This window comes from Helicoverpa armigera, chromosome 4 (genome assembly GCF_030705265.1).
Source record: "Helicoverpa armigera isolate CAAS_96S chromosome 4, ASM3070526v1, whole genome shotgun sequence".
NCBI lineage: Eukaryota > Metazoa > Arthropoda > Insecta > Lepidoptera > Noctuidae > Helicoverpa > Helicoverpa armigera.
In genome coordinates this window covers 6,106,286-6,133,785 of record NC_087123.1, presented here as the reverse complement: position 1 = coordinate 6,133,785, position 27,500 = coordinate 6,106,286, and the positions used below count along the sequence as shown (strand labels likewise).

Below are 27,500 nucleotides of genomic sequence, written 5' to 3'. Positions count from 1 at the left end.
ATTGGTTCAGTAATTTTGGAGTCATTGGCGTACAAACAAAAAAATGTTTCCTCTTTATAATACACCCGCGTCCCATGGGAACTACAGCCCGTACCGGGATAACATATAGCCTTATTATATGGCCTGTCCACCATTTGTAATTTTTTTTTATATAATTTAAATGGTAAAAAAATCCTAAATCTGTTTAAAATAGCGACGAAGGAAAGCACACTAGCTCTAGTTTATTTTGGTCTTAACAAATGCTAATTAACTATTGTTAAGGTACTTAGAAGTTCACATCCAAAATGAAACATTACTTTTTTCACAGGATTTTATTATAAGTATACAATACAATACATGGAAAATTTGATGTTATACAGTTAGTTGTTCTGAGGAGGCTTTGACCATTCCACATTGAGGATCAAGTGATCGTAACCATGTCCATTCAAAGTCTGGATAGCTTTAGCAGCATCAGCACGGAACTTGAAGTGGACATAAGCAAATCCTTTGCAGTGACCAGTGCTCTGAAACAAAATATATAAAATATTAAGTGATATGTACACAACTTGACATGACTAGCCCTACTGTTTTTTGTTGTGTGGATGTTGATGCATGTTAAGTATTACTAGTTGTTAACCTGCACTTTCACCTGTACCCCATGTTTCATAATTTCCTGTACCCACAAAATACAGGCAAAGTTACTCTGGAACACAGCTTCACAGTGAAAGAATTTTTCAAATAGGTTCAGTAGCTTCGGCGCCTCTAGGGTAAAATTTCAAAGAAAGTTTCCCCTTTATTATATTAGTATAGAAGTAAACAGGTATACATAAAATCGGTTAATTATGTATTACAAAATAATTACCTTTTCCTTGGCGAGGTAAAGTTTCTGCACGGGACCGAAGCCCTTGACAAGATCGTCAAGATCCGCCTCAACTGCGAAGTTACTGAGGTTGGAAATACGGATGGCAGTGACGTCATCGCGACGGGCACCTGGCGGCTCTCGACCAGTGCCGCGACCAGCACCACCCTCGCGCAAGTATGGCGCCACGTATTTGTTGGTAGGGGTGGTCTTGGAATCTGAAAGAATGTCATCATTATAGTTTAATTATTCCTGCAAATATAATTATGATCATACTTCGTAGTCATGATTACATTCATTTATAACTAGCTGATCCCGCGAACTTTGTATCATTCAAACCTTCCCTGGCAGCCCCGGATCTAGGGGGGGGCAAGCCGGGGCCCATGCCCCGGGCGGCAAATTCAGGGGGCGGCAAAATCAGGCGGCTGCCTGATTTTAAATCCTACATCACATATCACAGATTACCATAATAGTTACCTAGAGGGCCGTCTTAACCTATGGTGCAGGGTGTGCGTACGTCTCAGGGCGCCCCACCACCAGGAAATTTCGAAAAAATTACACCCGTTTGATAAGGAAGTGCCATTGTATCATGATACTGACAAGCAAAGTTTCTAAAAAAGTCGCCTTCGCTTTGTTTAATTGATCATTTTGATTATTTTTCACTTTTAACATCCTCCAAATAAGTGAAAAAATTTTCGCTCGCTGCGCTCGCGACTATGTGACAATGTATAAGTATAGGTACTGTTTTTCAGATGGTTTATCATTTTTATTGACGCACCGAATTAACGAACACAAATGGCACTCGCTCTAATCACGGTTTCTTTTTATTTGTACATAATTCCCAGTTTCATTTGTGAGTCTTCAGGGCCGTCTTAAGCTATGGTGCAGGGTGTGCGAATAACCCGCGCGCCTCGGTCTCAGTCTCAGGGGCGCCGCGGGACGCCCCTGTTAGATAAGGAAGTTCCACATTGTATCATGATACAGACAAAAAAGTCGCCTTCGCTTTGTTTGATTAATCGATCATTTTGATTATTTTTCACTTTTAACATCCTCCAAATAAGTGAAAAAATTCTCGCTCGCTGCGCTCGCGGCTAAATGACAATGTATGTGCTATTTTTCTGATTGTTTATTATTTTTATTGACGCACCTAGCACTCTTAGCACGGTTTCTTTTTATTTGTACATAATTCCCAGTTTAATTTGTGAGTCTTCAAACAAATAATTTTAAAAAGTTCGTGGCTCTACAATGTACTTAGTCACTTATTATTGTGTCGTAGGTTCAAAAAATTTCGCGCTCGCTTCGCTCGCGCAATTTGAGCCTGCATTGTTTTGGATACTTTTTTTTTAAGTCATTTACCTACCAAAAAAGTGACTTTCCTTGGTGAAAATATACATAAGTAGGTAGGTAGGTAGGCGGGGCGGCATTTTTCAGTTTTTGCCCCGCCTAAAAAAAAATGAAGATCCGGGGCTGTTCCCTGGACCTCTACAAACATTTTAAAACCAAAATCAGCTCAATCAGCCCAGCCGTTCTCAAGTTTTAATCAGACTAATGAACAACAATTCATTTATATTTTATAGATTATGATAGTATCTGAAAATACATACCTGCAGACTTGGTAGCTTCATTAGCTTTAGCCTGAGCCAATTGGGTGTGCTTGAAGGGACAGCTCAGGGTCCAGTGGTCTCCTTGGCAGGTTCTGCACTTGAAGATCACGCTGCTGCTTTGTGGCTGAAATAATAATAGCAACATAACAAATTAATGAGTGTTCACAAATTCTTTCTGATATTATGAATGGCACATGAGTAATGAGTATGAACGTGGACGGATATAGTGGAAGAGGAAGACCAAAGAAACGATGGATGGATTGTGTGAAAGTAGATATGGTAAGAAAGAATGTTACTTGTGAGATGACGGCAGATAGAAGCGTATGGAAGAAGAAAACATGCTGCGCCGACCCCAAATAAAATTGGGATAAGGGCAGGAGGATGATGATTATGAATGGCACATAATTATAGTGGAACTAACAAACTTAGTTTGTGATGAAGGTAAATTGAATCTTAGGAAAGAGTAAAGGGTAATATTACATTTGGGGAATCCAAAGAAACCTAATGCATTTATGAAGTATTTCAGTACAGAAAAATTTAAGTGATTTGATATTTAAATAAGTAGTTGATTGATAAATATGTAACTCACCTTGAGACCATCCAGTTCTCCATCATCAGGGCGCTGGCTCTCCTCTTTGCTGGTAATGAATTGCATGTAGACATCTTCAGCAACGTTAGTTGTTGCAGGGTTGGGGCCAGGCTTGTCATTGGCGGAATCACCAAATTTACTCCAAGTTTTGCGCTTGGCAATGTCCTAAAAAAAATATAAAAATTAAATTAGTTCAACACACAAGTTCAACACCTTCAACTTATCATTTTCAATGCAGTCTGGTTCATATACATGTTTACAATTATGTTCTGTAACAATGCTATTGTAAAACCCTGGTATAAAATCAGTACGTAGCAACCCCGTAAAAGTAGATTCAAGCCAAGTAAATAGTATTCATTCATAGTAGTATGATCCAGAATTGAGAACAAACATTTTTGACTTAATAGAGTATCAAAATAAAAACAAGTAATTTCTTACCTTTGATACTACACGTTTTTCAATTTTGTAAGTACGAACAATCTTAACTTTCTTGTTGTCATTATCATATTTGTATTCTGTCACAATCTTCAATCCATTTTCGACAACTTCTGATGGTGGTGGTAAAGCTCCCTGATCAATCTCAACCTCATCAGCCCAAGAGGACTGGATTTCATCGGCAACGGGCATCTGTACAATAAGCAAATACATTAGTATCTTACCTATGTTTACATTTAATACTTAATTACAAATATATCATAAGATTAACTGTAGGACTAAGTTACAAGTATATCATTAGATTAATTTGTTGGTCTACTACTAACTAGCAATATTCTTCTTATCTCAATCTCTCTTTCTTCTAATCATTTTCACAAAACATCACTCAACATAATGTCCCTGGTGATTCTGTACTAACGAAATACAATATTAATGGCGAATAGACTGCATTTGTTATGAACATAGACTGTAAGATGAATTATTTATGGCTCTGATATAAATTTTCCTCTTATATTTTTCGTCTCAGATGGTTAATGAAATATTGGTAGTAATAAATACTGTGGCTGAAAATCGCGGCAAACAACACTTGCGACTTAAAATTTTGTTCGAAGACAAGAGGAGTTATGAGTACGGTCATGATAAAATGACGATGGCAGAAACGACACCACGAAAACCAGATTTTATTGGTTAGGAAACGTGAACTTGTCCGAGTGCGATGATCTGTGTTGATGTAATAATGCTTTAAACTTACGGTTTAATTAAGATATTTCTTCCACCTTTCTAGCTTCTAGAATATTGTATTGTTCTTTAAAGTTTTCTAGATTGCGTTATTTGACAGTACCAAAATGCCCCTTTCAAAAGAAACTTCAATCAAACTTCACGCCCCGTCCCACCTCAGATTCCCCCCTCAATACCGTCATGATTAGAGTTGCAATGTACAGAATAAGTTTTCCCAATATCCTAATGTATCAGATAAATATTACTATGTAGAAATACTTTTTAAGGTTTGTAAATAAAATGTAACAATATTAATATCAAAATTTATATGAAATCATGATAGTTATAGTATATAGTGAATGGTCTAACATATTAAATAATTAAATATAGTGGTTAGCGTTGTTTTAGAGTTATCCTTGTTTGCCATAAATAAGGTAAAATTCAAAATATAAATGATGCAACTGGCAACAAACGTGGCATATGTTGTGCGGATGTCTATGGTCTAGAGTTGAGCCATGATGACAAACGCAAGCTAGAATATTCTCCGTTTTTTCCATTCACTGTTATACCATGGCATAGACGAAATACCGTGGTTCTTCCAGCAAACAGAGTGCTTAGTGCGAGTTTTCGTGAATTTTTTTACGGACTCACATGAGAGCGCGTATACTAAGATTCGTATGGAACAAAAACAGCTCCACCTAATGTCAAAAATTGGAACCTGTTTTTGTTCCATACAAACAGTGTTGCCAACAGTTGTAGAAGCTTACCACCAGAGTCAACTTTTAAAACCACCAGAAAACCACTAACAAAAATTTATCCCACACTTAAAATCACCAAATTCACCACTAAAAAAATATTGTTTATATTTTATTGTAACCTTAAACAATTTAATCATCCAAAGATGTAACTCGGCAACGATAGAAAATTAAAACAGACAAAGCATTACGTCTGTTTAGCAATTCATCCGACCCGATCCGAATCCTTCACAAATTATAATCGGCGTAGTAGTTTCACAAATTGTTTAGTTACGCATTTGACCAATGAATGAGTACTTAATATAATTATATAGTAGTCGTTCACCTTTTTGTTTTGTAGATGCTTTTTTGACATTCCGTGAGACTTCAAATCTCCATAGTAACTCCTTAAAGTTGTACCACAAAACTTACATTTCGCTACTTGACCCGCAGTACTTTCAACATTTCGCCACTAAATAGGGGACTTAAACCACCAGTATTAGTGGAAAATCCACTAAGTTGGCAACACTGCATACAAATCTTAGTATACGCGCTCTCATGTGAGTCCGTAAAAAAATTCACGAAAACTCGCACTAAGCACTCAGATATCGTATATAATCGACGATGTGATCAAAATATGAGTAGAGTCGGTTATCGGATCTTGTTAGTTGAATGTTCATAAAATCGAAATTAAAAAAAAATTGTTACCCGCGTAGGTGCAACTCTACCTCTATGGTCAATGGTGACTGCTAGATGACAGCTAGAGTGGCGAAATAATATTGGATGGATAGGGGGCGGTGTTCCTGGGAAAGGTTGCAGATTGCGGATTGTTCGAGTTCGAGTGCATAGATAATACACTATATAGAGATAGATACGCAACTCATCGTTCAAAACAACTTACTAGCGTGAAAGTTAACGGGCCCCCGTCACAAGATGGCGTGGTTACTTCATGTATGGTTAGGGTAGATGGCGCTTTTCAAGAGTTCTCTTAAATATGTTTTTAAATTTGAAAATTGAAATCACTGTTTTAAATTCAATTTACTGTAAATTGAATTTAAAACAGTGATTTCAATTTCCAGTTCCAGTTTCCAGTTTTCAGTTTCCAACTTCTAGTCTAGTCAATAATATTATGGGAGATAATAAAAAAACAAAAGATAAAGAGTACATTTATCGGCTAAGTATATTTTATTTCCTTTTTTTATGTGTATTACAATATTTAAATGCTTGTAACTTAATTTCATCATTTACATCGAAATTTGTTATTTTTCCGTTAATTATTCTATTAACCCCGGTGCACCAACTGTGAATGATTAAATTAATTGACATATTAATTATAAAATCAATTAATTTATTTTTATGAACTATACAAGTAATTATACTAAAATCACAATGGCAATTGATGTAAAATTTCATTTTTCTTTCAGATATTTTATTTCAGGTGAATCTCGTAAACATGCAACAATCATATAATATATTTCATTTAATAATTTTATAAAATCATCACATGCATTAAATAAGGATTTTTCGTATAATCTATTTCATAATTAAATGATTCAAAATCAATTTCCTTTCTTAATATATCATTAGTACATGTTCCACATTTTTGAACACTTTACATTTCGATTTTTTACAATGTATCCTGCTACATATTTTTTTGATTCGGCATGCAAAATCGAGTCATTCCATTTAATTTGGTTCATTGTATTAATTAAAGAATCAATAGGAAAATCACCACTAACCAATTCAATTTCATTGTTTTGTTTTTCAGCAAGAAGATCTTTGAAAGATTGCAGTGATTTATTTTCATCTTTTCACAGTTGGCACTTACAGAATGGGGCGAATTTAAATTATTAAGTAACAAAGTTTTGAACGCATTAATAAATTGTAGGCACGAGGGATTAACATTTCGTATCCCATTACTTCTAATGTTACAAAAAAAATTTTCAAGAGGGTCCTGATTGAAATTTCTGGTTAAAAGGCTAGTAACTTTATATTTGATTTTTAAAAACTCCCACATTTCTTTAAACGTTTTAATATTGTGGATCCAATTTTGAAGGGATGGCACTTTTTCATATCTTACTTCTTCTGTACCATCCCGTTTTTTTATAGTTTTAAAAGTCATTGAATCCAATATAGGAACTACCTCTGTCCATAATCTAAAATGAGGAGAATTATTCATTACACACCCCTTGAAAATTTTTGGATCACCTGTATATGAATGTCCATTGAAAGAATCAAATAGTTTGTCCATAATGAGTAGAAAATCAGCAGTTTCTTCGCACTCCGCCGGAAGAAGGTTGTGTTCTGAAACAATATATTAAATAAGTACTAGAATACAGTTCATATCAATCTTTTTTGCTATTGTGGACCGAAATTAAAGAAAAAAGAAAGAAAATACATTTATTCGACCCAGATTAGGGGACACAATAAAAAACAAAATACAAAAATTTAATTAAAAATTAAACGGTGTGCCTCACGGCTGTGTCGAAAAGGCACAAACTTACAAACTTTAAAGTGGCAGTAACGATTTACTGTGCGTCTTTATCAGTTGGTTCAGTAAATAGTTGTGGGTGTAAATATAATTAGTAAGAAACCAACATTAAACTATATTTTGTAGTTTCATAATGTCTCAAATTTTTATTTCAATATGATAATTTTAATTTATTATTTCATTTCAATTTATAATGTTATTCCAACAATATATCTTATGCATCTTAAATATTGACATAGCCAATTTTAGATAAATTATTAGATATGAATTGTATTTTTATTTTGAATTTTATCGAGAGAAATAGCATCTCAATTGTTTGTTTTAAATATTTTGAACTTATAAATGTAGCCAGGACATCTAATATTATTTTAAAGAAAAATAATGAACTTTCTAATTTGTCTGTGGAGAATGAAGATGGTTAAAAACATGTAAATTAAAAATAAAAATCTAATTTAGTAAATTAATAGCAATTTTTTAAATATAGAGAAAATAATGAGAACAATAAAAGCATACTTACTTGCTAAGAATCTCAATGCTGATGATACCCTTTGGCTGAAAACTTGTGCAGCATATTTCACTTTCATTTTGGAATTTTCTCTTTATTAACATGGTTTTCTGTTAATTTATTAACAAGCCTAATTTCATCATCCCCAACATCTAACTTCAACAGCATCTCCAAATGTTCCCACTTTGCATACTTTGTTTTCCCATCTTGTACAAATTTCAAATGTTTGGCGAGTAAATTATTTCTCATTCCCTTTAAAAGATGTGGAGGATCAAATAATGGGAAGACCTTTTGGTCTTCAAACTCGAAGGCTTGGGTCCTATATTCATTACCCTCTTGTAAATATTTGCGTTTTGTGTCTTCTTGAAGACTTTTATCACAGAAATATTTGTGGCTGATTGGTCACATATAGTGGCAATAACTATCAATCCAGTATTGGAGATTTCTTTTATTATTGTTTTGATCAGCTTCTTTAAATCGTCCTTTTCGTGGCACCTTGGCAAAATGAAAAGCATAAAGGTTGTTTCACTTTGTTTTTATACCCTTGATCATAAAGACCAAGGCATGATCTGCGAGTTTTTGTTTGTCTGTGCCCAAAATCTTCAAAACCAGTTATCTGTTTTAGGGCAGGGTTGTAAAAAACACCCGGAGCCAATGATACCTCATCAAACAGTAAATTGACCAACTTTTTTTCTGCCGGCAATTTTGCTACTGTAGCTTTTAAATTTTTAAATATATCAGGATTGAAGCCTGGTTTCAGTTCAAATTTACTCAACATTTTTGTAGGCTGCGCTTTGATGGCAAGACAAACATTTTCGCATGAGGTTGTAAGCTTTCTGACTCTGTTTGTAAATGGTCAATGCCATGATTTTTCGTTAAATGTAAATCGCCTGCCTCGTGGTTTCTTTTTCCATTTCATTTGGAGGGAAGTAAATATTTTTATTGTTGCAGGCATTTTATTTAACTCTTTCAAAAATGATTTTGATGTGGAAATTTTCCTTGCAGAGAGTTTCTTGTTATTTTGTTCCTTATATTTCTTTTTCAGCTTCAATACTTTCTGTTTTAACTTTATTATCTCCTTCTCTTTGAGGTGACGACTCGTTTTAAATATTGACAAGTCCCTCTTTTCCTAGAACCTGTAATTTAAATTATGTTACACCTCAGATCAAAGAAATAGTGTTACACAAAGTTTTAATAGAATTGTGATAAAAATATGTTACATAATATTGTTCTGTTATTATATTATGACCAGAGATTGGAATAGGTAGGCTTCGAGGAACAGATACAAAAAGTGGAGACTTCCCTACAACAGCAGATACAAGCTTGATAAATATTTTTTATGGGGATTTTATGGGTAAACAAAATGGATATAAAGAAGATCATTCAGACTCCATACATTTTGGGCCTTTTCTACCAACGAAAAAAAATGGTATGGATGGTTAGAACTAGCTATTTGGATGAATAATTATTATGACACATAAGTTGTAGGATTATATCAAGTTATTATTATTAATCCATTTAATTCAGGTTTACAAGTTCGGAGATTTGTTATTGTCTTACATTTATTGATTCCTGCAAGTGCGGAAATAATCCTACCTAAAATTATAAACGCGAAAGTTTGTAAGTTTGGATGATGTTTGTTACTCTTTCACGAAAAAACTACTGAACGGCTTTGGATGAAATTTGGTATGTAGATAGCTTATACCCTGGAATTAGACATAGGCTATTTTTTATTCCGGTATACGCGGGTGAAACCGCGGGACGCAGTTAGTATGAAATAATCCTATACTAGTACTAATATTATAAATGTTGTGAGGATGTTTGTTCCTCTTTCCCGCGAAAACTACTAAACGGATTTAGATGAAACTTTACAGTAATATAGCTTATAAAAAATGTAATAACACATAGGCTTCACTACATAGTATAAAACAAAGTCGCTTTCTCTGTCCTTATTTCCCTATGTACGCTTAAATGCCCACTCTCTCTCTGCAAGAAGTTTTATGACCCTACAGTGGAAACAAATTGGAATCCTGATGATGGAAAGAAAACCTAATGTTACAAGTCAAAGGTCAATTGTCAATAAAAATATTTACCTTTAGGGCGTTCAGCTGTCTGTAATGCATTCTGTACATCACTATGATAGTGGGTAGAGCTGGATGGCTCAATGACAGCAAGTTTATCTTGCGAAATGTTTAATAAATTCGACATGTCTGCCTCGACATGTCCCGATGGACCTTCAAGAGTTTGACCAACTGGTAATGTAGATAAATCTGCAAAAGGATGAAATTATTTATAGTTACTGTATAATTATGTAGAATATAGAACAATATTCATTTAATTCTTAGAAGATAGCATGTTGCATCAATTATTTTGGTATATAATATTCATTTTATTTTCTTCTAATTAGGATTAGATTATTCAGTAGAAAATTTTATTTAATATTTGAGGAACAATTTTGTTATTACAGCGAAGGCAAAGAAATGTGGTTTTGTTTCTATTAAGATTTAAATAACATAAGACATCTAAATAGTAGGTACCTAGAGTTGGTATTGCATTTGGAGTAAGTCGGTGACTGGCTGAACGGTAACACTCTTCAAAATGTCTGTCGCAAAATCGAATTTGGTTATAAATGTAGATGTCGCCTTTCTCTTGTAAAGCTTTATCTAGTACTTTTTCCACGAGTTAAACTTTTCCAAATGTGGGTATTCAGGTTTAGGAAATCGGTGCAATGGGCCTGAAATCAAGAAGTTTTATACATGAACAACTCACTCTCATTAAAATACCGTAATAGATATCATCATCATATGTATAAAATTTTAGTAATGTACTGTGATACCATCCTTGAATATTAATCTAACACTAGAAATAATAGCTGAGGTCTAGCAGTACTAGAACAGGAACACCACAGTTGAAGTAAATAAAATCACAGTAGCATAGCATGGGGTGCCGAGGGGCCATGGCCCTGGGTGGCGCTACTCTAGGGGCCGGCACCGCCGCCTAGCTGCAGCATCAAGCCAAGTAGAAGCTGATAGCGTTGACAGTAGAGGCAAAGGCATTTTTTGCCGCCTTTACATTGTCAGTTCCTATTTATGCCACCCCATAATACAATTTTCTTGAGAAGAGTCACTATACATTAAAGGTTGTCTGTAAAAGATCGCTTTTAGCGATAAGACCACCCATTGTTACACCCTTTAGTTATTAAGTTTTAATTGTAATTTGTTATGGTGTACATAGTGTGTATAGATACCACCACCACCACCATAACAAATACAACAAGATAGATAGATATCTATCTATACTTCTAGCCTACCTCCCAATAACTTCTTGTCTACTAAAAGAAGATCTAACCTATCAGGCAGGCAGGGTACTAAATTTTTCGACTCGCTCTTGAATTTTTACATCTGCTTGTTTTTCGTTTAATTTGACAATAAATGCTTAGTCCACACAAGGCTTTATGTTTTTTGAGCTTTAAAGGAAAATCTAACATATCCTAGTTTGCAAAAAATATTGTTGCATGCTGTATGAATCGACAAAGTTATACATAGATCATTAGTGTATGAATCAACAAAATCCTAGGTAGGATGCTAAAATTTTCACACTGCTGCACTACATATCAAAGAGAGCCAGTAACAATTTCTGAAAGTATTCCTTCCAGCACCCTAGTGAATCCCAAAATCATGGGCTGAGACCGCACCTGGTCATGAGTCGATATCAATAATAATTCTTTCTTGCCAAAACCATCTTTAGAATTTTATTAAATTGTAGTCATTTGAATTTAAATAAGTACCTAAATAAGGGGGCTCGCCCTAAGACTACCCACTGACCGGCAGCTAAATATACCTGCCCCGGCGGCGGAATCCCATGCTACGCCACTGTAAAATCATAGTTTTAAAACCTGATGAAGTTATTTGGTCAGAGGGTCGTCTAGAGCGGGCTTTGTCTTATACGTAGATTCCGAGTCTTTGATTGGATATAAAAGTTAATGTGCAGTTTCAATTGTTTGTGTAGGGTCAGGACAGGAGTGTGTGTGGTAGTGCATCTTAGATTTTGATGACTCAAGGACTATGATGACCACAGATTGCACGGATGACAATAATGGATATTGTGCAGCCTATCAGCAAAAGATAAATTACGTGCATTATAAAGTTAAAAGTTTTGAACTTACCGTCATTGTCACAATCAAAGTAGCACTTATATCTTGACGTTGATGGCATTCCGCCCTAAGACGATCCACTGGACGCATTTTCTAGTCCTAAATACGGTGCCGGGTCAATGTAAAAGCAGTCGATCGAGGTTCCAAAATACAAAGCCGGGTCAATGAAAATGCAGTAGATCACAGGTCCAAAATACGAAGCCAGGTCAATCACAGAAGCAGTCAGTATCAGAGTCCAGGAACACGCAACAATCGTAATAAAAAAACCAGAAAATAACACTCAGAATAAACCAACACGTTAGAAAACGGAAAACGGTTTAATTTAAAAGTATGGTCGACTGTCAATGTCAATCGTCAGTGTTTCAAGTGGTTTCAAGTAGTGTGATTATTGTGATTAACTAAGACGTCCTCATAGATAAAAAAGAATTAAAAATAAATCATAAAATTATTTAATTACAATATTTGTTAATATTTCTAATCACAAAACTTTTTTTAGATTTGTTATTAAATCGATGAAATATCGGTCTAAGGTGCAGTGACATCTAGTGACTAAAACGAAGTACAAATACCCAAGTTACGGGGCATCCGTCACTAGATGGCGCATTTCTAAAAAAAAACCTCAGAAAATTATTGTACTTCAGTTGCATCCCCATGTTCGAGTGAGTGATTGTGAGTCAAGTCAATGAAACTTATAAACTTGAAAAACTCTATTTTCTTGATAATAACTCAAGTGTTTGAAACTGCGTGTTAATAAAAGAGGGTCAAATATACGTTCTAACTTGGTTTTCGTAAGTTCCATCTTAGTTTACTGTTATTTATCGATGAAATGGAATTATGTCAAAACATTAATGATAAACTTGTTTGCAAGTTGCAGCCCACTAAACCATATCGAAGTGTTTTGTTATTTAAGCTTCTTCGACGATATTATTTTGAAATTAGCATAGGAACCTGCTTTTAAACAGCTTTGAGTGAATTTTTTTAGGTATTAGATCAACTGCATAACTAACATACACATGTGTAATTAAATTAAGTTTGTTACAGAAACTAAGCTTTACTTGCCACATTATTTTTATAACTTTGAATTTCTTAACAATTTAGTATTTTCAAGTCTGATTGCAATGAAATATCATTTGAAAATTGTATCATTCAGTATTGTATTTATTTTTCAGGTCTCACCCGTTAACGATGTTGCGCTTTCTAAGCCGAAGAGGGCGTTCATCTAGTCAAAACCGCAATAAACAAACCCAGAAAGCGTCAAGCAACAAAAATCTAATACAATGCAAAGTTCTGCTACTTGATGATACAGATTTGTCTATAAACTTATCTAAAAAAGCAAGTGCAGGTGACCTTTATGAGCAAGTTTTTTATTCTCTGGATTTGATTGAAAAAGATTACTTTGGACTGCAGTTCACTGATACTCACAATGTCAAACATTGGTTGGATCCGACTAAGACCATCAAGAAACAAGTAAAAATAGGGCCTCCATATACTTTACGGCTAAAAGTAAAGTTTTATTCTTCTGAACCCAATAATCTGAGGGAAGAATTAACTAGATATCAATTCTTCTTGCAACTGAAGAAGGACATATTGGAGAGCAAGCTAGAGTGTCCACACTCTACAGCTGTAGAATTGGCTGCATTAGCCTTACAGTCTGAGTTAGGTGATTTTGATGAAAATGTTCACACTCCAGCAACTGTGTCTGAGTTCAGATTTGTACCTAATCAGACAGAAGAAATGGAGATAGAAATCTTAGAAGAGTATAAGAAATGTAAAGGTCTTACCCCTGCACAAGCAGAAGTAAACTACTTAAACAAAGCAAAGTGGCTTGAGATGTATGGTGTTGATATGCACATTGTCTTAGGTAAAGATGGGTGTGAGTACCACTTAGGATTGACACCAACAGGCATACTGGTCTTTGAAGGACCTCAGAAAATTGGTTTATTCTTCTGGCCTAAGATAAGCAAGTTAGATTTCAAGAAAAAGAAACTAACACTTGTGGTTGTTGAAGATGATGATCAAGGTCGGGAACAAGAGCATACCTTTGTGTTCAGATTACATAATGAAAAAGCCTGCAAACACCTATGGAAATGTGCTGTTGAACATCACACTTTCTTCCGCTTGAGAGCACCAGTCAAAGGTCCATCAGCACGACAAAACTTCTTCAGAATGGGTTCTCGATTCCAATACTCTGGAAAGACTGAATACCAGACCACTCAGCAAAATCGCGCCAGACGTACAGTCCAGTTCGAAAGACGACCCAGTCAGAGATTTGCTCGTAGACAGAGTCATGTCTTGCGGGAGAGAGAGAAACAAAGTGTAGTGAAACCAGAGACTACACCACCTGAGGCAGCTAATGAGCCCAGCACATCATCTGATACTGCAGTACTTGTGCCTGATGTAGATACTCTGTCTAGAAAGAGTAGTGCAAAGTCCCAGAAATCAACTCTTATGGATGCTGAGATCAAACCTGAGGTTGGTGAGCCATCAACAAAGAACTTACTAAATGAAGAACCTGCTGAAGAAGTATTGATGTCAAAAGATGATGCTATTAGCAACAAAGTACTATTCAAAATGGATAAATCTCTGATTGAAGAAAAGAAGAGCAATTTGACTCAACTTGTGATTAACAAACCCGCTTGCAGCTGTTCACCTGTGACAGAATCGAACCCACTGAATGATCTCCTTATGAGTTTAGTTAAAGAAAAACTTAATAATGATGATTCTAAAAATGAAGCAAAGAGAGATCAGATAGATTCGGCTACTGACAAAGAAGTACCGAACAATCAAACAAAGTGTTATTTGTCATCTACAAAGGCTTTACCGCCTGGCCAATTGAAATGTAATAATATTTTGAAAGCTAGAGAAAACGAAGTGAAGGTTATAAACGAATCTACCAACATCAATCTGGCCATACCATCCACCCCATCACCTAAAATACTGAATGAACCAACAAATCCAATAAATTCGCAATATGTATCAATTGTGGTGGTAGAGCCACCCCATAACCAAGCAAAATTGGCATCTCCTAAGCCAGTTGAGAAGAAGGAGGATGTGACTCCTAAGGTTCAGCCGATATCATCACTGTCGCCATGGCTTGTCACTTCTGAACCAAGCTCGCCTTCAGGAATTGGGGAGAAGGAAATTACAATTATCCATCGTAAGTCTGTTATTACTACACAGCTGTAATTATTTTGTGTAGGTAAGTTTTAAGAAAATATTGTTAAAAAATACAAAAAATGACAATGTAGTTTTAAATTGCATGTTTGCTTTTAATATAGTGCCTTAGAAAATCGCCTATTTTTGAAATAAGGTAGTCAATGAAATTAGAATCAATACCTTAAATGTTTATACATATTTTATTTTTACAATGGGAATTATAATGTTGTAATGGCAGTTAGAATATATTTCTTCACATTTTATGTGTTACTGATTTTGGTTGGTTATTTACCAATCTTTCAGTTAGTTTTAATTTTTAGCTGTTTGAACCTGGTTTTTATATTTGGTACTTTGCCCAAACGGCAAAATACTTTTAAACTATTTATATACATAACATGATTTAATAATGATATGAATTTTCGCTTTCAAAGTTTCGAAGGAAACCTAAAGCGAGATGATGCCTTAAATAGCCACAATACATTTAAACAAATGTGCGATGAACAGGTTTCATTCCGCTTGGGTGTACTAAGTAGATATCGATACTTAAGTCTAGAAAAAAAAACTTAAACATTTTTACATGTACTTAACTATCGTACTTAACATTTTGTAATAATTAAATTGGGAATATTTTTAAATTCTCTAAATATTCATATTAGAGAGGGGGGTACATATACATTCCTTTTATTTACTTTACACTTTTAAATATATCATTCCATTCCGACAATGGCGTCTGTCGCACGCGGCGGACGGCAAATGGCTAGCGAGTAGCGATAGACGCATCTGCGGCTAATTCTTCATCGTTAGTCACGGTATGGAATTTTATGGCCCGACGTCTGACGACAGACGAGTGTGTCGAAAAGGAACCCATAGGCCCAAGTTCGAAGACTCTAACATCCATTCTCTTAAAACAATTGTTACTATGAATTTTCAAAGTAAACACTTGTTTTAAGAAATACGTATTGCGTTGTCTATGAAAATGGGCCTTTATCGGATATTTTAACCAGTAATTGTCCAACAGTAGCATCCAACTTCTTTAGATGTTTCTGTTAAGAGTTCTTGCTAGTTAACAACATCATGTATAAATGAACAAAGATGTATGAAAACTCCTACATAATTCACTGGTTAAAATAAATCCGAAACTTTGTGATAGAGTTGATGCCGTCCTAAATATCGAATCATTCTGAAACAATTTATACAATTAGCATTAAGTACAACATATCAGTATTAGAAAATGAAACAACTAGAAAGATAGGTGCCATAGTTTATTAACTTGCCATTCGGACTGCTCTAAAAATTGTATTGGAATTGTGAACAAAAATTTGTTCTTGGTTGATACATATATTATACTTTGATGATGTACTTACCTATATTGTAAACTGGGTTACATAATATGTAATAGTATAGCTAACACGTTTTAAATTACGTGTTTTCAGTTTAGCATTTAATACGGTAATATTATGTTATTTACCGGAAATATAGGACATCACCCACTTTTAGTTATTTGGTGAATTAGATTGAATATTTATTTGAAATCCTATACACAGTATGAAATTGCAGCTAGTAATGATTAATTAAATATGAATGAAATACAAATACATATATTTATTTTTATATTAATAAAATTGTCTCAATTTGGGTGATGCTTTACAATATTTTATTGTAACTTTGCTTACTTAAAACAATTATTATTTTATACTTACTTAGATGTGTAATGAAGTTATTGTTAAGATATTGGAGTTTACTATTAAGTGGTACGTGTTATTTTAATAATGTTATACCTTAATTAATTGATTAAGATTTTCAACAAATATCGTGCCAATTAAAGAATTACAAGGTGCTTGGGATCAATATTGAACGAACGATTATTTTAATCGAATCTCGGTAGTAACGACTGGTTTTTAAAGTATTAGACGTCAAGTACATGGGTAGTAAATACTGCAATAATATGTACAAAGCAGTCACAACATAGACCAGCGACATATTCTATTAAGATTTAACTAGGTATATTTAGTACAGCTACTGTGCAAATTGCATTATTATATTTACTGTCGAAGCTATATCTAGATTCAATCACATGAATCTAGCCTTTTACAATTTCCGTGTTAAAAGTGCCTATCATGTAGATAACAACTACTTGAAAGATAAACGACAATAAATGAAGACATTTGTTTTAGCCACATGACAATGTTTTAAGAAAATTTTCTGTAAGCAATTTTATTTGATTATTGTTTATGTTTTTAGTCATTAAGACAAATCTATTATCGAATATTTTTTATTATATCGGGATTTATTTTTCTTTGTATTATTTTACATTATTATATTACTACCTACTATTGGATTATAATAAAATATTTATTTTAATTCACATGTATTATTTCTTTTACGTACCTATCTACGTAACCGTGTAGTGCCCACCTACAAACTACTTGCGTTTACTTTTTTACTTAACAGAATTATTTAAAAATTCAAAATTAATTACCTAAACGTCATTGAAAATGTCACTCAACTTCACAAGAGAAAGCTAAAGTAAATATTTTACGAGATTACCACAAAGATGAAAAAATCAGCGGAGAGAATATCTTCGGATAAGTCGTCATCCGATCTCGGAAACGTATTTTCATTCAAGCGTTATTTTATAAATAATTTAGACTCTTACCATGGGCAATATTTCTTGAAGGAAATTGTTAAAGTGGTCGAGAAACAAGCAGCGTCAACACGAGAAACTTCAGAAACTGTTCTGGGTGAAGATGCAGTTCCTCCAGAGCCCCCTGTGCCTGAACAGCCGTATGAGATAATCGGTAATTTGCATTACGGCTCAGTTCTCTTACAAATCTTCAAATAATCACTTCACTAGATCCTTAACCCCTCGTAAAGCATGAATTTTCTATTGTTCTCTAATCAGTGGCATATAAGAGGTTAAACCGTTGGTAGAAGGTACGTTTAACCTAAGTATTAACTCTGTACTGTCTATCAGGAACTGTTACCAATTTGAAGATAAAAACGATAGATCATGTAACGAGGATCGTATCCAAAACAGAATGTATACCGCAAATGCTGACGTGCGGCACTGTTATTTTGGATATCAGCTACGATAGAGATGAACTTAAAACTGCGATGGAGTATATGAAAGGTACGCGTACATACATTAAATAGATATATTTAGTTAGGTACTATCCATAATTATCGTGATTTACCTACTGTAAGCCGAACGGAACTTGGGTATTTTTTTTTATCATGACATGCTTACAGTTTTAAAGCAGTTGCTGGAAAAACAAGCTCCGCCGCCAAAGGCAGGAGATCTGGATGACAGCGGTGTGACAAGTGCTAATGTTAATAATGCCGGAGATTTTAAGAAGCGCTATTTGATTCTGATATCTACTGTAATGACTTGGGCCTCTACGAAACCGTTAGACCCGGTAAGAGAATTTGTCAAACCCTCATTTAATTGCATTTTATTTACTTAAACATAATTGGATATTCAAAAAGAATGTGATTTATGTGACCAACCATAACAACCTGTCTGTTCATTTAGGATACTCCAGACATGCCTTTCATAGAAACAGATTTTCGGAAAAGGAAGCCACACCCTAATTATAAATTGCACTATGATGCTGAAAATGAAGTGATATTAATGGCCAGGAAATATAGACCAATAATAGGGTAAGTTGATAAAAATATCGGAGCCTGATAGACTTCACTATAAATATATTTTTTTTGTTGAAGTACCTACCTTACCAGTAGGTACCAATACTAAATCGAAAGCGCTGATTGCTCACTTTTCCGATAAATTAGAAAAGATATAATTCTATGCTAAACATTCTTGCCAGTAGCTTTTGTAAGATCAGCGTCAAGAGTACCTAGCTGAACAAATCAAAATCGTCTAAGTGCCTAATAACGTAAAGGGTGACAATTTCTTAGCAACATAAACGACATACGACGACTTACCATCGTAAATTTAAAAAAAATAGATGAATAATCTGTAAGTGTTTAGCAGTTTTGAAAATTTAGACGCTGACTGTAGATACCATGTATTGAATAAAATGCATTATTATATTTGAACAGTGCGCTGGTAGTATGTGCGGGGGTGACGTATGGTGGCAAAGAAGACACTCTTTTCTATTGGTTTCAAAAAGCTTGGGAGTGCGAACCGATACTTCCTATTCTAGGCCGAGGAAATAACGCTGTGCCTCTGATAAACGTTGTGGATTTAGCGCTGTAAGTTATTATTTGTTTATGCGACATATTTAGACCTGAAGACTACCTCTTTACTTATTAAATTCGGTCCTTAGCTGCCTAAACTCTAGGTACTACCCATCGGCTCGATAAATCTACTAACATATCTGCCTACTTTTCAGAATTATTCACAACCTCGTTTTAGAATTTCCTAAAAAGCTTTACATTCTGGCTGTGGAACAAAATGTTTCTAAACAAAAAGAAGTGAGTTGAAAATTCGTACTTAGTTCAATACAATGAGGTTTGTTATCTCTTCAACTAGAGTCGAGCAGGTGCGATAAAATACTTCATTTCTGTTGCAGATAATAAAACCACTTGGACGCTTAATGGGTTCTGGAATGTTCAAATGTATTCCACAGGAAGACGCTTTCTTGATACCAGAAATTGATGTGAGACATATACCTACCATCTAACACAGTTACCTACTCTTGCTAAGGCCTGTGTTCACCGTCAACACAAACGTCAATTTTCTTAAAACAACTGTTGACCATACATTTTCACGTTTATGTTGTCGGTGTGATCTTCGGCCTAAGGGACCAACTTCGCGTCCTCTATTTATGTCACACCAACTCACATTATTTTATCTAATAGCTAAGTTGGGAAGAAGTACTCAGGATTATAATAAGGTCTCGCGGTTTTTATATCTACACACAAAACATTACATCGCTTTGAACATTACAGCAACGAATCTACGATCTAATGACAATCAATTTGAATATGGAGCCGACTTTCATTGTCGAGACAATGGCGCTGCAGTGGGTTTCTGAATTGACCTTTGCGGAGAACATACCCGTACTTATGAAGCAGTTTAAGAAAGAGAGGGGATTGAAACCTTTTAAGGTAGGCAAACAACAAAGGCACAAGCTAACACTTGTTTATTGGGACAAGGTGAACCGCTTAAGCTCACGTGTATGTTATCACAGATTGTCATATACGGCCCGCCGATTACTGGAAAAACGACATTGGCTAAGAGTATTTGTGAAGCATACGGTCTTGTCTACATTTCACCAGAAACAGTCGCCCAAGATATGCTGGAGGATTTGGTTAGTCCTATTTAGTTTTAATAGAATATTATATGTTTGTTTGGCAATACGATACCCGAGTGAATCATTAAAACAGATGGCTGTTCATAATACTGCTCTTGATTATTTGTGTTTGTTTTTGTACGTATGTTTTATTGTTTTTATTGTCTATCTGTCAATGTGATTCATTGATAGAAAATATGTTTACGTAGTAAAAGACAACTTTTATTCAAACCTCTTCACCTTTTAAAGGACAATGGGCACAAATATATGGGACCTGGTATACCCAGTGGCGTAGCGTGGGTATCTGCCGCCCGGGGCAGTTGTCGATTTTGCCGCCCCTTCCCATGAATTTTTTAAGGCGAGGAATTGGTCAACAATAATTCCATAACCAGCACGCGCATCTAAGGCGCCAAAAGGGGTCGGAGCGTCTGAGCGGGGCGAGGATAACAATACGCGCGCTAGCTTATAACTAAAAGTCGTAAGCGACAAAATGGTTTTGTAATTTTATTATTTAGAAATGATAATTTAATAAAAATTCCTTCTACAATTTTAAAGAGTATGTATATACTCAACTACTAAAAAAGTTAAGAGGCTTAAATCGGTCCCGTTTGCCCATAATATGTGAATCTCTTTTTAAAAAGAGGTATGTTTGATATATTTTTCTCTGTTATAAAAGTTACCTAATCATGTTTTCACTTCTAACAAAATAAGGTTTATATCATGAACTTTCAGGTAACCAAGTTGTATTTTGATCCGTTGAAAATTGAGATCCTTGGCGCCAAAAATTCCAATTCGTCCTCTTAACAAGTGTTACTGGCCGTTTGTCATTTTTAACCGACTTCAAAAAAAGGGTTTTTTTTTGTATCGACGTTACCAAATATTACGTAAAATTTAGCCCAAACGTACTTAACTTTTTGTTTGTTGACAGATGCAAAAATAAGGGTATATCGTTTTTGAATACGCGAGCGAAGCGAGCGCGAAATTTTTATTGGACTTATTAAAACAAAAATTACGTAAAATTTAGCCCAAACGTACTTAAGTTTTTGTTTGTTGATAGATGCAAAAAGAAGGGTATATCGTTTTTGAATACGCGAGCGAAGCGAGCGCGAAATTTTTATCGTACTTAAAACAAAAATTACGTAAAATTTAGCCCAAACGTACTTAACGTTTTGTTAGTTGACAAATGCAAAATTAAGCGGATACAGTTTCTGAATACGCGAGCGGAGCGAGCGCGAAATTTTAATATATTTTTTTTTAAAGACTCGAAAACAAAATTACATAAAATGTAGTGTCACTTGTGTTTTAAGTACCAAATTTTAACAATAATTAATTTTATGTTTAAAAAGTTTCAACTTTCTGTTTAATGTTTTGTTATTGTTAGACAGTTTATGTAGCGGCGCAGGTACTAGTTGCGTACGTAACGTTTTTTTTTTTAATTGGGTAAATTTTGCCGCCGCCTAAAACCTGCCGCCCGGGGAATTTGCCCCCCCTGCCCCCCCCCACGCTACGCCACTTTGTATACCCCACCAATAGGAATGTCATATATATCATTGGATAGGCCTTTTTATGTAGAACAATATTTACTATGACAGCTTTGCTGAAATGTTTGTCCGTTCTGAGATATAGATCAAAAACTGTGCAAAAGTTAGAACTAAGTAATCTATTGATACCTCAAGTTTTTAAAGGAAACTCTAAGTACTAATAACTTTAAGTCTTGTAAGTACTACTGTGCCCGTTAGGATCCATAATTGTTACTATTATGTAGCATTTCAACCTTTTATTGTACCAAGTGGATGTTGGGCGTAGTGAGAAACCGCACCAATAGGAAAGTCATACATATCATTGGATAGGTCTTTTTAACTGGAACAACATTTACTATGACAGCTTTGTTCTATTGTTTGTCCGTTCTGAGATATAGATAACAAACAATCTTAAAACGGATGCTAATCAATACTGTAATCTGATTTTCTTTCATACAAGACTTACACTTAGTAGTTCTTAGATTTTCCTTTAAAAACTTGAATCATCAATAGATTACTTAGTTCTAACTTTTGCACAGTTTTTGATCTATATCTCAGAACGGACAAACATTTCAGCAAAGCTGTCATAGTAAATATTGTTCTACATAAAAAGGCCTATCCAATGATATATATGACATTGCTATTGGTGGGGTATACCAATCTGCCCATTGTCCTTTACAACTGTTGCAACCTTACTTATATTTGAACCTCAGACGTGGCGTGTACATCATTGGGACGTAGGCGAGACTGTTGCTCTAGGTGTTCCTACTGGTGAGGAGGAAGACTTGGGCATGGCCGACATGGATGATGACATGGACAATGAAGAAGACGGGGTCCAGGAACAAGCCAGGCAAAACCTAGCAATACTCCAGTCTGGACGGCCACTGTCCGATGAAGAAATTATAGGGTGACACATTTTGACTTTGCGGTTGTAACTATAATATAGGTTTCTATATCTGACACCAATCGAAGCAACTGATTTCGAAAGGACGATGGACTCTGCACCGTTTTGGTACAACTTATTTTTGTGTCGAATCTCTTTACTATCGTTACTCTGATCGAACAGCTAATTGAGGCAGGCCCCATCGTTTTATTTTTTCTTCACATAGATATCTCTGTAATTTACATATTATACTGTGGTAGCTGGTACCCAATACCATACAGCTTGCCCATTGTCCTTTGTCCAGATATTTGCGTCAGAAATTGTTGAGTCGTGATGCGTTGAACAGAGGATGGGTGCTCGATGGATTCCCATCGTCGGTAACGCAATGCCAAGCACGTAAGTTATTCTAGTAATTGCTTACCTTTAAAAATAACTAATATTTCTTCCTTATGTACTACAATAAATCAGTCATCGTTTATCTCTACAGTGTTTGACAAGGGTGAAGAACAAGATTCTGATGATGGAGAAGAGCCAGATGAGGAAGCGTTTGACGAAGATACTGAATTGTATAGCAATGTGCTAAAAAAGCTATTACCAGGTATGGAAAAACTTAAGTTTGTTATAGAAAACCGAGATACAGTCATATAACGTTAAGGTACAACTAAATTCGTGCTATGTTTTTGCAGACATTGTAGTATCATTAGATACAACCGATGATTTCGTTTGCGAGAAAGCAATGAGACAGCCCGAAGGAGACTCTCGGTTAGACGAAGAAACTATTTTGAAACGTTTGAGCGAATTCCGCGCTGGTGACACCCGAGAAAATACTCCACTCAACTTTTTTGATGAATTGGATATACATCCATTGGTTGTACCCGTTAAGGACCATACAGATTACGCAATGAAGGCTCCTTATGCAGCTGTGGCGTTGCGAATGGGTCGCCCCTGTCGCTATGGAAAACTTCAGGGTAAGTTTAAGGGATGAGTAGATCAACTTTTGATTGAACAGATATATTAATTTTGTCTTTGTTTTCATAGCACTTATTGAAGCTGCTGAGAAGAAAGAAAAAGAAGAAATAGAAACTTTGAGAACCAAGGAGGCCAAGGCTTTAAAAGAGATGGAACAGAAAATGAAAGAGGAACGTGAGGAGAAAATGGAATATTGGGTGATTACTTTGATATAAAATAGGTATTAATGGACGATATGTAAAGTAAATAGGTAGCAAATAATAGGTACATATAATCCGCCTGATTGTCAATCAGATGTTTTTAATACCTATTTATGTTTTTAAGTAGTGGTACTTATTCAAATGTATTCTTTTGAGCACTTCCATAAAAAGAGAATAGGTACGTAATATTATAGTAGAGGAAATCGAAAGGATGCAAGCATGCTCTCACGCAATTGCATTCGCGAGCCGAGCACGTCCAAGACTCCCTCGGAATCATTTTCAATCTTTCCTAGGCTATGAATTTACAATTTATTAGACACGCTTATCGTACTCTTGACTTATTTAACTGTGCTATGCAGACGGAATTGTATGCAATGCTGCGCGATGAAGAGGAAGCAGCCTTGGCAGCAGCAGGCGAACCCATGCGCAATTACCTTGTCCATCACATCTTTCCGACGCTCACGCCTGCATTGCTTGAAGTTGCCAAATTACGACCTGATGATCCAATTGATTTCCTAGTAAGGACTGTTTCTACATATATCACTTGTAGTAGTAAGCCTAGCTTGAAATACAGATATTTCTCTCTCGGTATTTTCCCAGTCAGGCCATTGTTTTCTGCCTGGCGCTGGCATTTTTAAAAAGCCAATTTAGAATTTGTAATAATAGCTTCTGCAAGTAATCAAATTAATCTCTCAATCTGGGTTATTTTGGTAATTCAACGAATCACGGTCTCCTTTTGTGGGTATGTCATGGTAATCATAGGAATAACTCTGATACTTCTTAAAGTTTAGTGCTACCATAATTTTGCGTAGATTGCAGTCTCATATTTTTTTGTAAGTCACTACAATTTACTTTGGAAATCGTCAGGCGGAAAAAACATTCAAGTTGAATCCACTTGGTACGGCGTTGGAAGAAAAATTCAATTTACACGAGGAGAGGCTGAGATTGGCGAAAGAATGTGCTGACGAAAGGCCCAAGGAGGCCACGTTACAACGGGTAGCTCAAGCAGAGTTAGATGAAGAAGTTAGCCATACCAGTCTTGATCGTAAATACGTTGACACTCTAGGCGGTTTTAAATAATCTAGATATTCCAAAGTGCCACATGATGTTTTATCATAAACTTTTAGAGTATGTACTCATTTTTATTTATTATGATTGTGTTAATTCATTTTTCGTTTAGTTTGGTAACTGCTGGCGATGCCGAATTTCATTCATTGAATTGTGATTGTATTGTTTTTGTTTGAATTTACTGAAGTTCTTCGTTTTTTTTATAATCATGTTTTTAGAAGCTAAATAAAGCGCTATTTAACATTTATTTTACTTTTTATGAATGTAAATCTGAAGCGAAACAGTTCCTGTAATCATACTTTTTTCTATACGATTTAAATCGAATCCTGCTAAGGCAGAAAGCAATGACATTTAATTAAGTTACCTGGAGTTACTCTCCATAAGTTTGCAACGCTTGAACTTGTAAAAATTAATCCGAATTATGTATTTGATCAACCTTATCAGGCGGAACATCTGTTCAAGCTGAATCCAACCGGTAAGATGCTTGAACCAGGGTATAATTTACAAGCTGAAAACCTGTTGGGAAAGATCAAAATACTGGACGACGCTATGAAGGATCTTGACATTCAAATCGAACCTCTAATAACTCCAGATTGCGAGATACACAACCCCGAAACAGGCCGTAAAGTGAACCCGATGAGTGCTTTATAAAAATATTGTAGGTTACAAAGTCTCAATATTCCTATTTTTACTCACAATTGCACCTGTATTGTTACAACGAATATGGGATAATTTAATAATTTAGTAACGAAAATAAAATATCTACAATTCGATATGAGTTATTTTTATTACAATATATTGTTCTTTCTTTGAACACCAGTATGCACTGGTGATATGGTTTAGAATATTAGTACGTCGGTAGTTGTAATAGTCAAATCCTTATTGTACAAGTTGAAAGCGTTTGACTTGTAGAAACAACGTTATTGCTTTACGAATTTCAAAATATGTGAAATAACAAAATTAATTGTAAGTATCAGATTTTCTCTTTAGGACTTCGGTTTAAGATCTAGCTATCAGAAGCATACTTGTATCCTTACTACACAAAAATCTATTAAAATACGGGCTACCGCAGGGAAGCATGCTTGAGCCCATTTATATTTTATAATCTGCATTGATATCAAAAAGCAAAAATATTTAAGTTATTTAACTAAGTTAAATATTTTCTTTAAATTCTTTATCAGGAACTACATCAGTTACATCTAAGTTTTTTCAGAAAGATCAGTTCAAGTAGGCTAATACGGCTTGTGGTATGGTTACTCAGGGACAAGGGCGAAGCAGCGGAAATTGCTAAGTCCTCCAATATTCCCACATCTCGATTAATCATCATGTCATTTGCAAAGTCAAAAGTTAGCAATAAGTAGATCAGAGAACCTAGGTCAACATTATGACATGTACGTAATTAGTTAGGAATGCAGGTACAGTATGTAATATTGCGTTTATATTAAAAAAAACCTATGAAAATATAAGCTATTAGGTACCTCTGGTATGTAATGCCCTTCATAGCAATTAAATAATTAAAACTATTATATCAACCCACGTGTTGGTTGATTGCCACTCTGAATTATTGAAAGCTTTAATCGATCAAAAGTAACATGATAAAAAATATACACTACTAACTTAAACAACAGTTTGGTTTGTATCAAGTTTTCAACATAGGTCCTTTTTGCCTCAGGTTCAAATTCATATTCAGCTTCATCTTTTCTACGAGCTGATAATTTAGTTGGAGAACAGTTCCTGGACGCGGGGTTTCAAGTTCCACTACAGGGTATGATTAAAATCGCTTGTGGTGTACTTACAAGGCATTGTGACTTACATTACTATGCCTCAATCTCGCATGTTAGGGTGCGTCCACATCTGGCGAATGCGCAGCACGCGAGCCGATCGCGAGCTGCGCGCGTGCATTTTTGTTCGTGCGCCGCTTCTGCTTGGCCCGCGCGCAGCTCGCGCGCGACCTAAGCGCCGCACGCGAGCGGCGCGCAGGCGGCGCGCGACGTCTGCCATCTTCGATAGTACTGAGCCAATATACGGAACTGTAAGGGCGAGAACTGATTGCGCGCAGATCGCACGCCGCTCGCGCGCTCTATACGAGCCTTGCGTGAGTTGCGCTAAAGAGGCCCACCGAACTACTGCAGTGACTGCACGCGCGCAGCTCGCGATCGGCTCGCGTGCTGCGCATTCGCGGCGCATTCGCCAGATGTGGACGCACCCTTAGGGTGTCCCTTGCGGACACCCTTACAATTTTATATTTGCAAAAAGTGTTAAGCAGGTTGTATGAACTTGTGGCTCACACGAAAAGAAGAAACATGTCATAACAACAAACATGAGCTTCATGTGGGCACGTAGCTCATGACATGCATGTGATAGGTAGGTACCTATACAC

General features: G+C 35.5%; 3 protein-coding genes and 2 long non-coding RNA genes across 8 annotated transcripts; 2 read left to right on the top strand and 3 right to left on the bottom strand.

Moving 5' to 3' along the window:
• Nucleotides 1–285: 285 nt before the first annotated feature.
• On the bottom strand, nucleotides 286–4,381 carry LOC110384138 (eukaryotic translation initiation factor 3 subunit G). Its single transcript, XM_021345249.3, has 6 exons — nucleotides 4,218–4,381; nucleotides 3,470–3,658; nucleotides 3,032–3,196; nucleotides 2,443–2,566; nucleotides 842–1,056; nucleotides 286–503 (listed from the first exon to the last, which is right to left on the bottom strand). Exons 2-6 carry the CDS (start codon nucleotides 3,656–3,658, stop codon nucleotides 360–362), a joined length of 837 nt encoding a protein of 278 aa, XP_021200924.1. The 5' UTR covers nucleotides 4,218–4,381; the 3' UTR covers nucleotides 286–359.
• A 1,246-nt stretch (nucleotides 4,382–5,627) lies between these two features.
• On the top strand, nucleotides 5,628–17,583 carry LOC110384135 (band 4.1-like protein 5). Of its 3 annotated transcripts, none has more exons than XM_064034112.1 (2): nucleotides 5,628–5,758; nucleotides 13,236–17,583. In XM_064034112.1, the coding sequence occupies exon 2, from the start codon at nucleotides 13,252–13,254 to the stop codon at nucleotides 15,250–15,252; it is 2,001 nt and encodes a 666-aa protein (XP_063890182.1). In that variant the 5' UTR covers nucleotides 5,628–5,758; nucleotides 13,236–13,251; the 3' UTR covers nucleotides 15,253–17,583. The 3 variants fall into 3 exon arrangements, with proteins under 3 accessions (XP_063890182.1, XP_021200919.3, XP_021200918.3); XM_021345244.3 differs by lacking the exon at nucleotides 5,628–5,758 and adding an exon at nucleotides 12,719–12,735; XM_021345243.3 differs by lacking the exon at nucleotides 5,628–5,758 and adding an exon at nucleotides 12,720–12,854.
• Nucleotides 7,168–8,394, bottom strand: LOC135116698 (uncharacterized). Its single transcript, XR_010276382.1, has 2 exons — nucleotides 7,926–8,394; nucleotides 7,168–7,221 (listed from the first exon to the last, which is right to left on the bottom strand). It is a non-coding gene; the product is annotated as an uncharacterized LOC135116698 (long non-coding RNA).
• Nucleotides 8,759–12,134, bottom strand: LOC135116697 (uncharacterized). Its single transcript, XR_010276381.1, has 4 exons — nucleotides 12,079–12,134; nucleotides 10,451–10,647; nucleotides 10,007–10,183; nucleotides 8,759–9,049 (listed from the first exon to the last, which is right to left on the bottom strand). It is a non-coding gene; the product is annotated as an uncharacterized LOC135116697 (long non-coding RNA).
• A 115-nt stretch (nucleotides 17,584–17,698) lies between the features above and the next one.
• LOC110384190 (adenylate kinase 7) lies at nucleotides 17,699–25,888 on the top strand. 2 transcript variants are annotated; one of them, XM_021345340.3, is made up of 16 exons: nucleotides 17,699–18,020; nucleotides 18,197–18,352; nucleotides 18,472–18,638; nucleotides 18,755–18,882; nucleotides 19,285–19,437; nucleotides 19,578–19,659; nucleotides 19,758–19,844; nucleotides 20,137–20,295; nucleotides 20,379–20,498; nucleotides 22,714–22,907; nucleotides 23,188–23,279; nucleotides 23,371–23,481; nucleotides 23,570–23,851; nucleotides 23,922–24,049; nucleotides 24,412–24,570; nucleotides 25,565–25,888. In XM_021345340.3, the coding sequence occupies exons 1-16, from the start codon at nucleotides 17,777–17,779 to the stop codon at nucleotides 25,769–25,771; spliced, it is 2,469 nt and encodes an 822-aa protein (XP_021201015.3). In that variant the 5' UTR covers nucleotides 17,699–17,776; the 3' UTR covers nucleotides 25,772–25,888. The 2 variants fall into 2 exon arrangements, with proteins under 2 accessions (XP_021201015.3, XP_063890181.1); XM_064034111.1 differs by lacking the exon at nucleotides 25,565–25,888 and adding an exon at nucleotides 24,920–25,551 and having other exon boundaries at nucleotides 17,700–18,020.
• The last annotated feature ends 1,612 nt before the right edge of the window (nucleotides 25,889–27,500 follow it).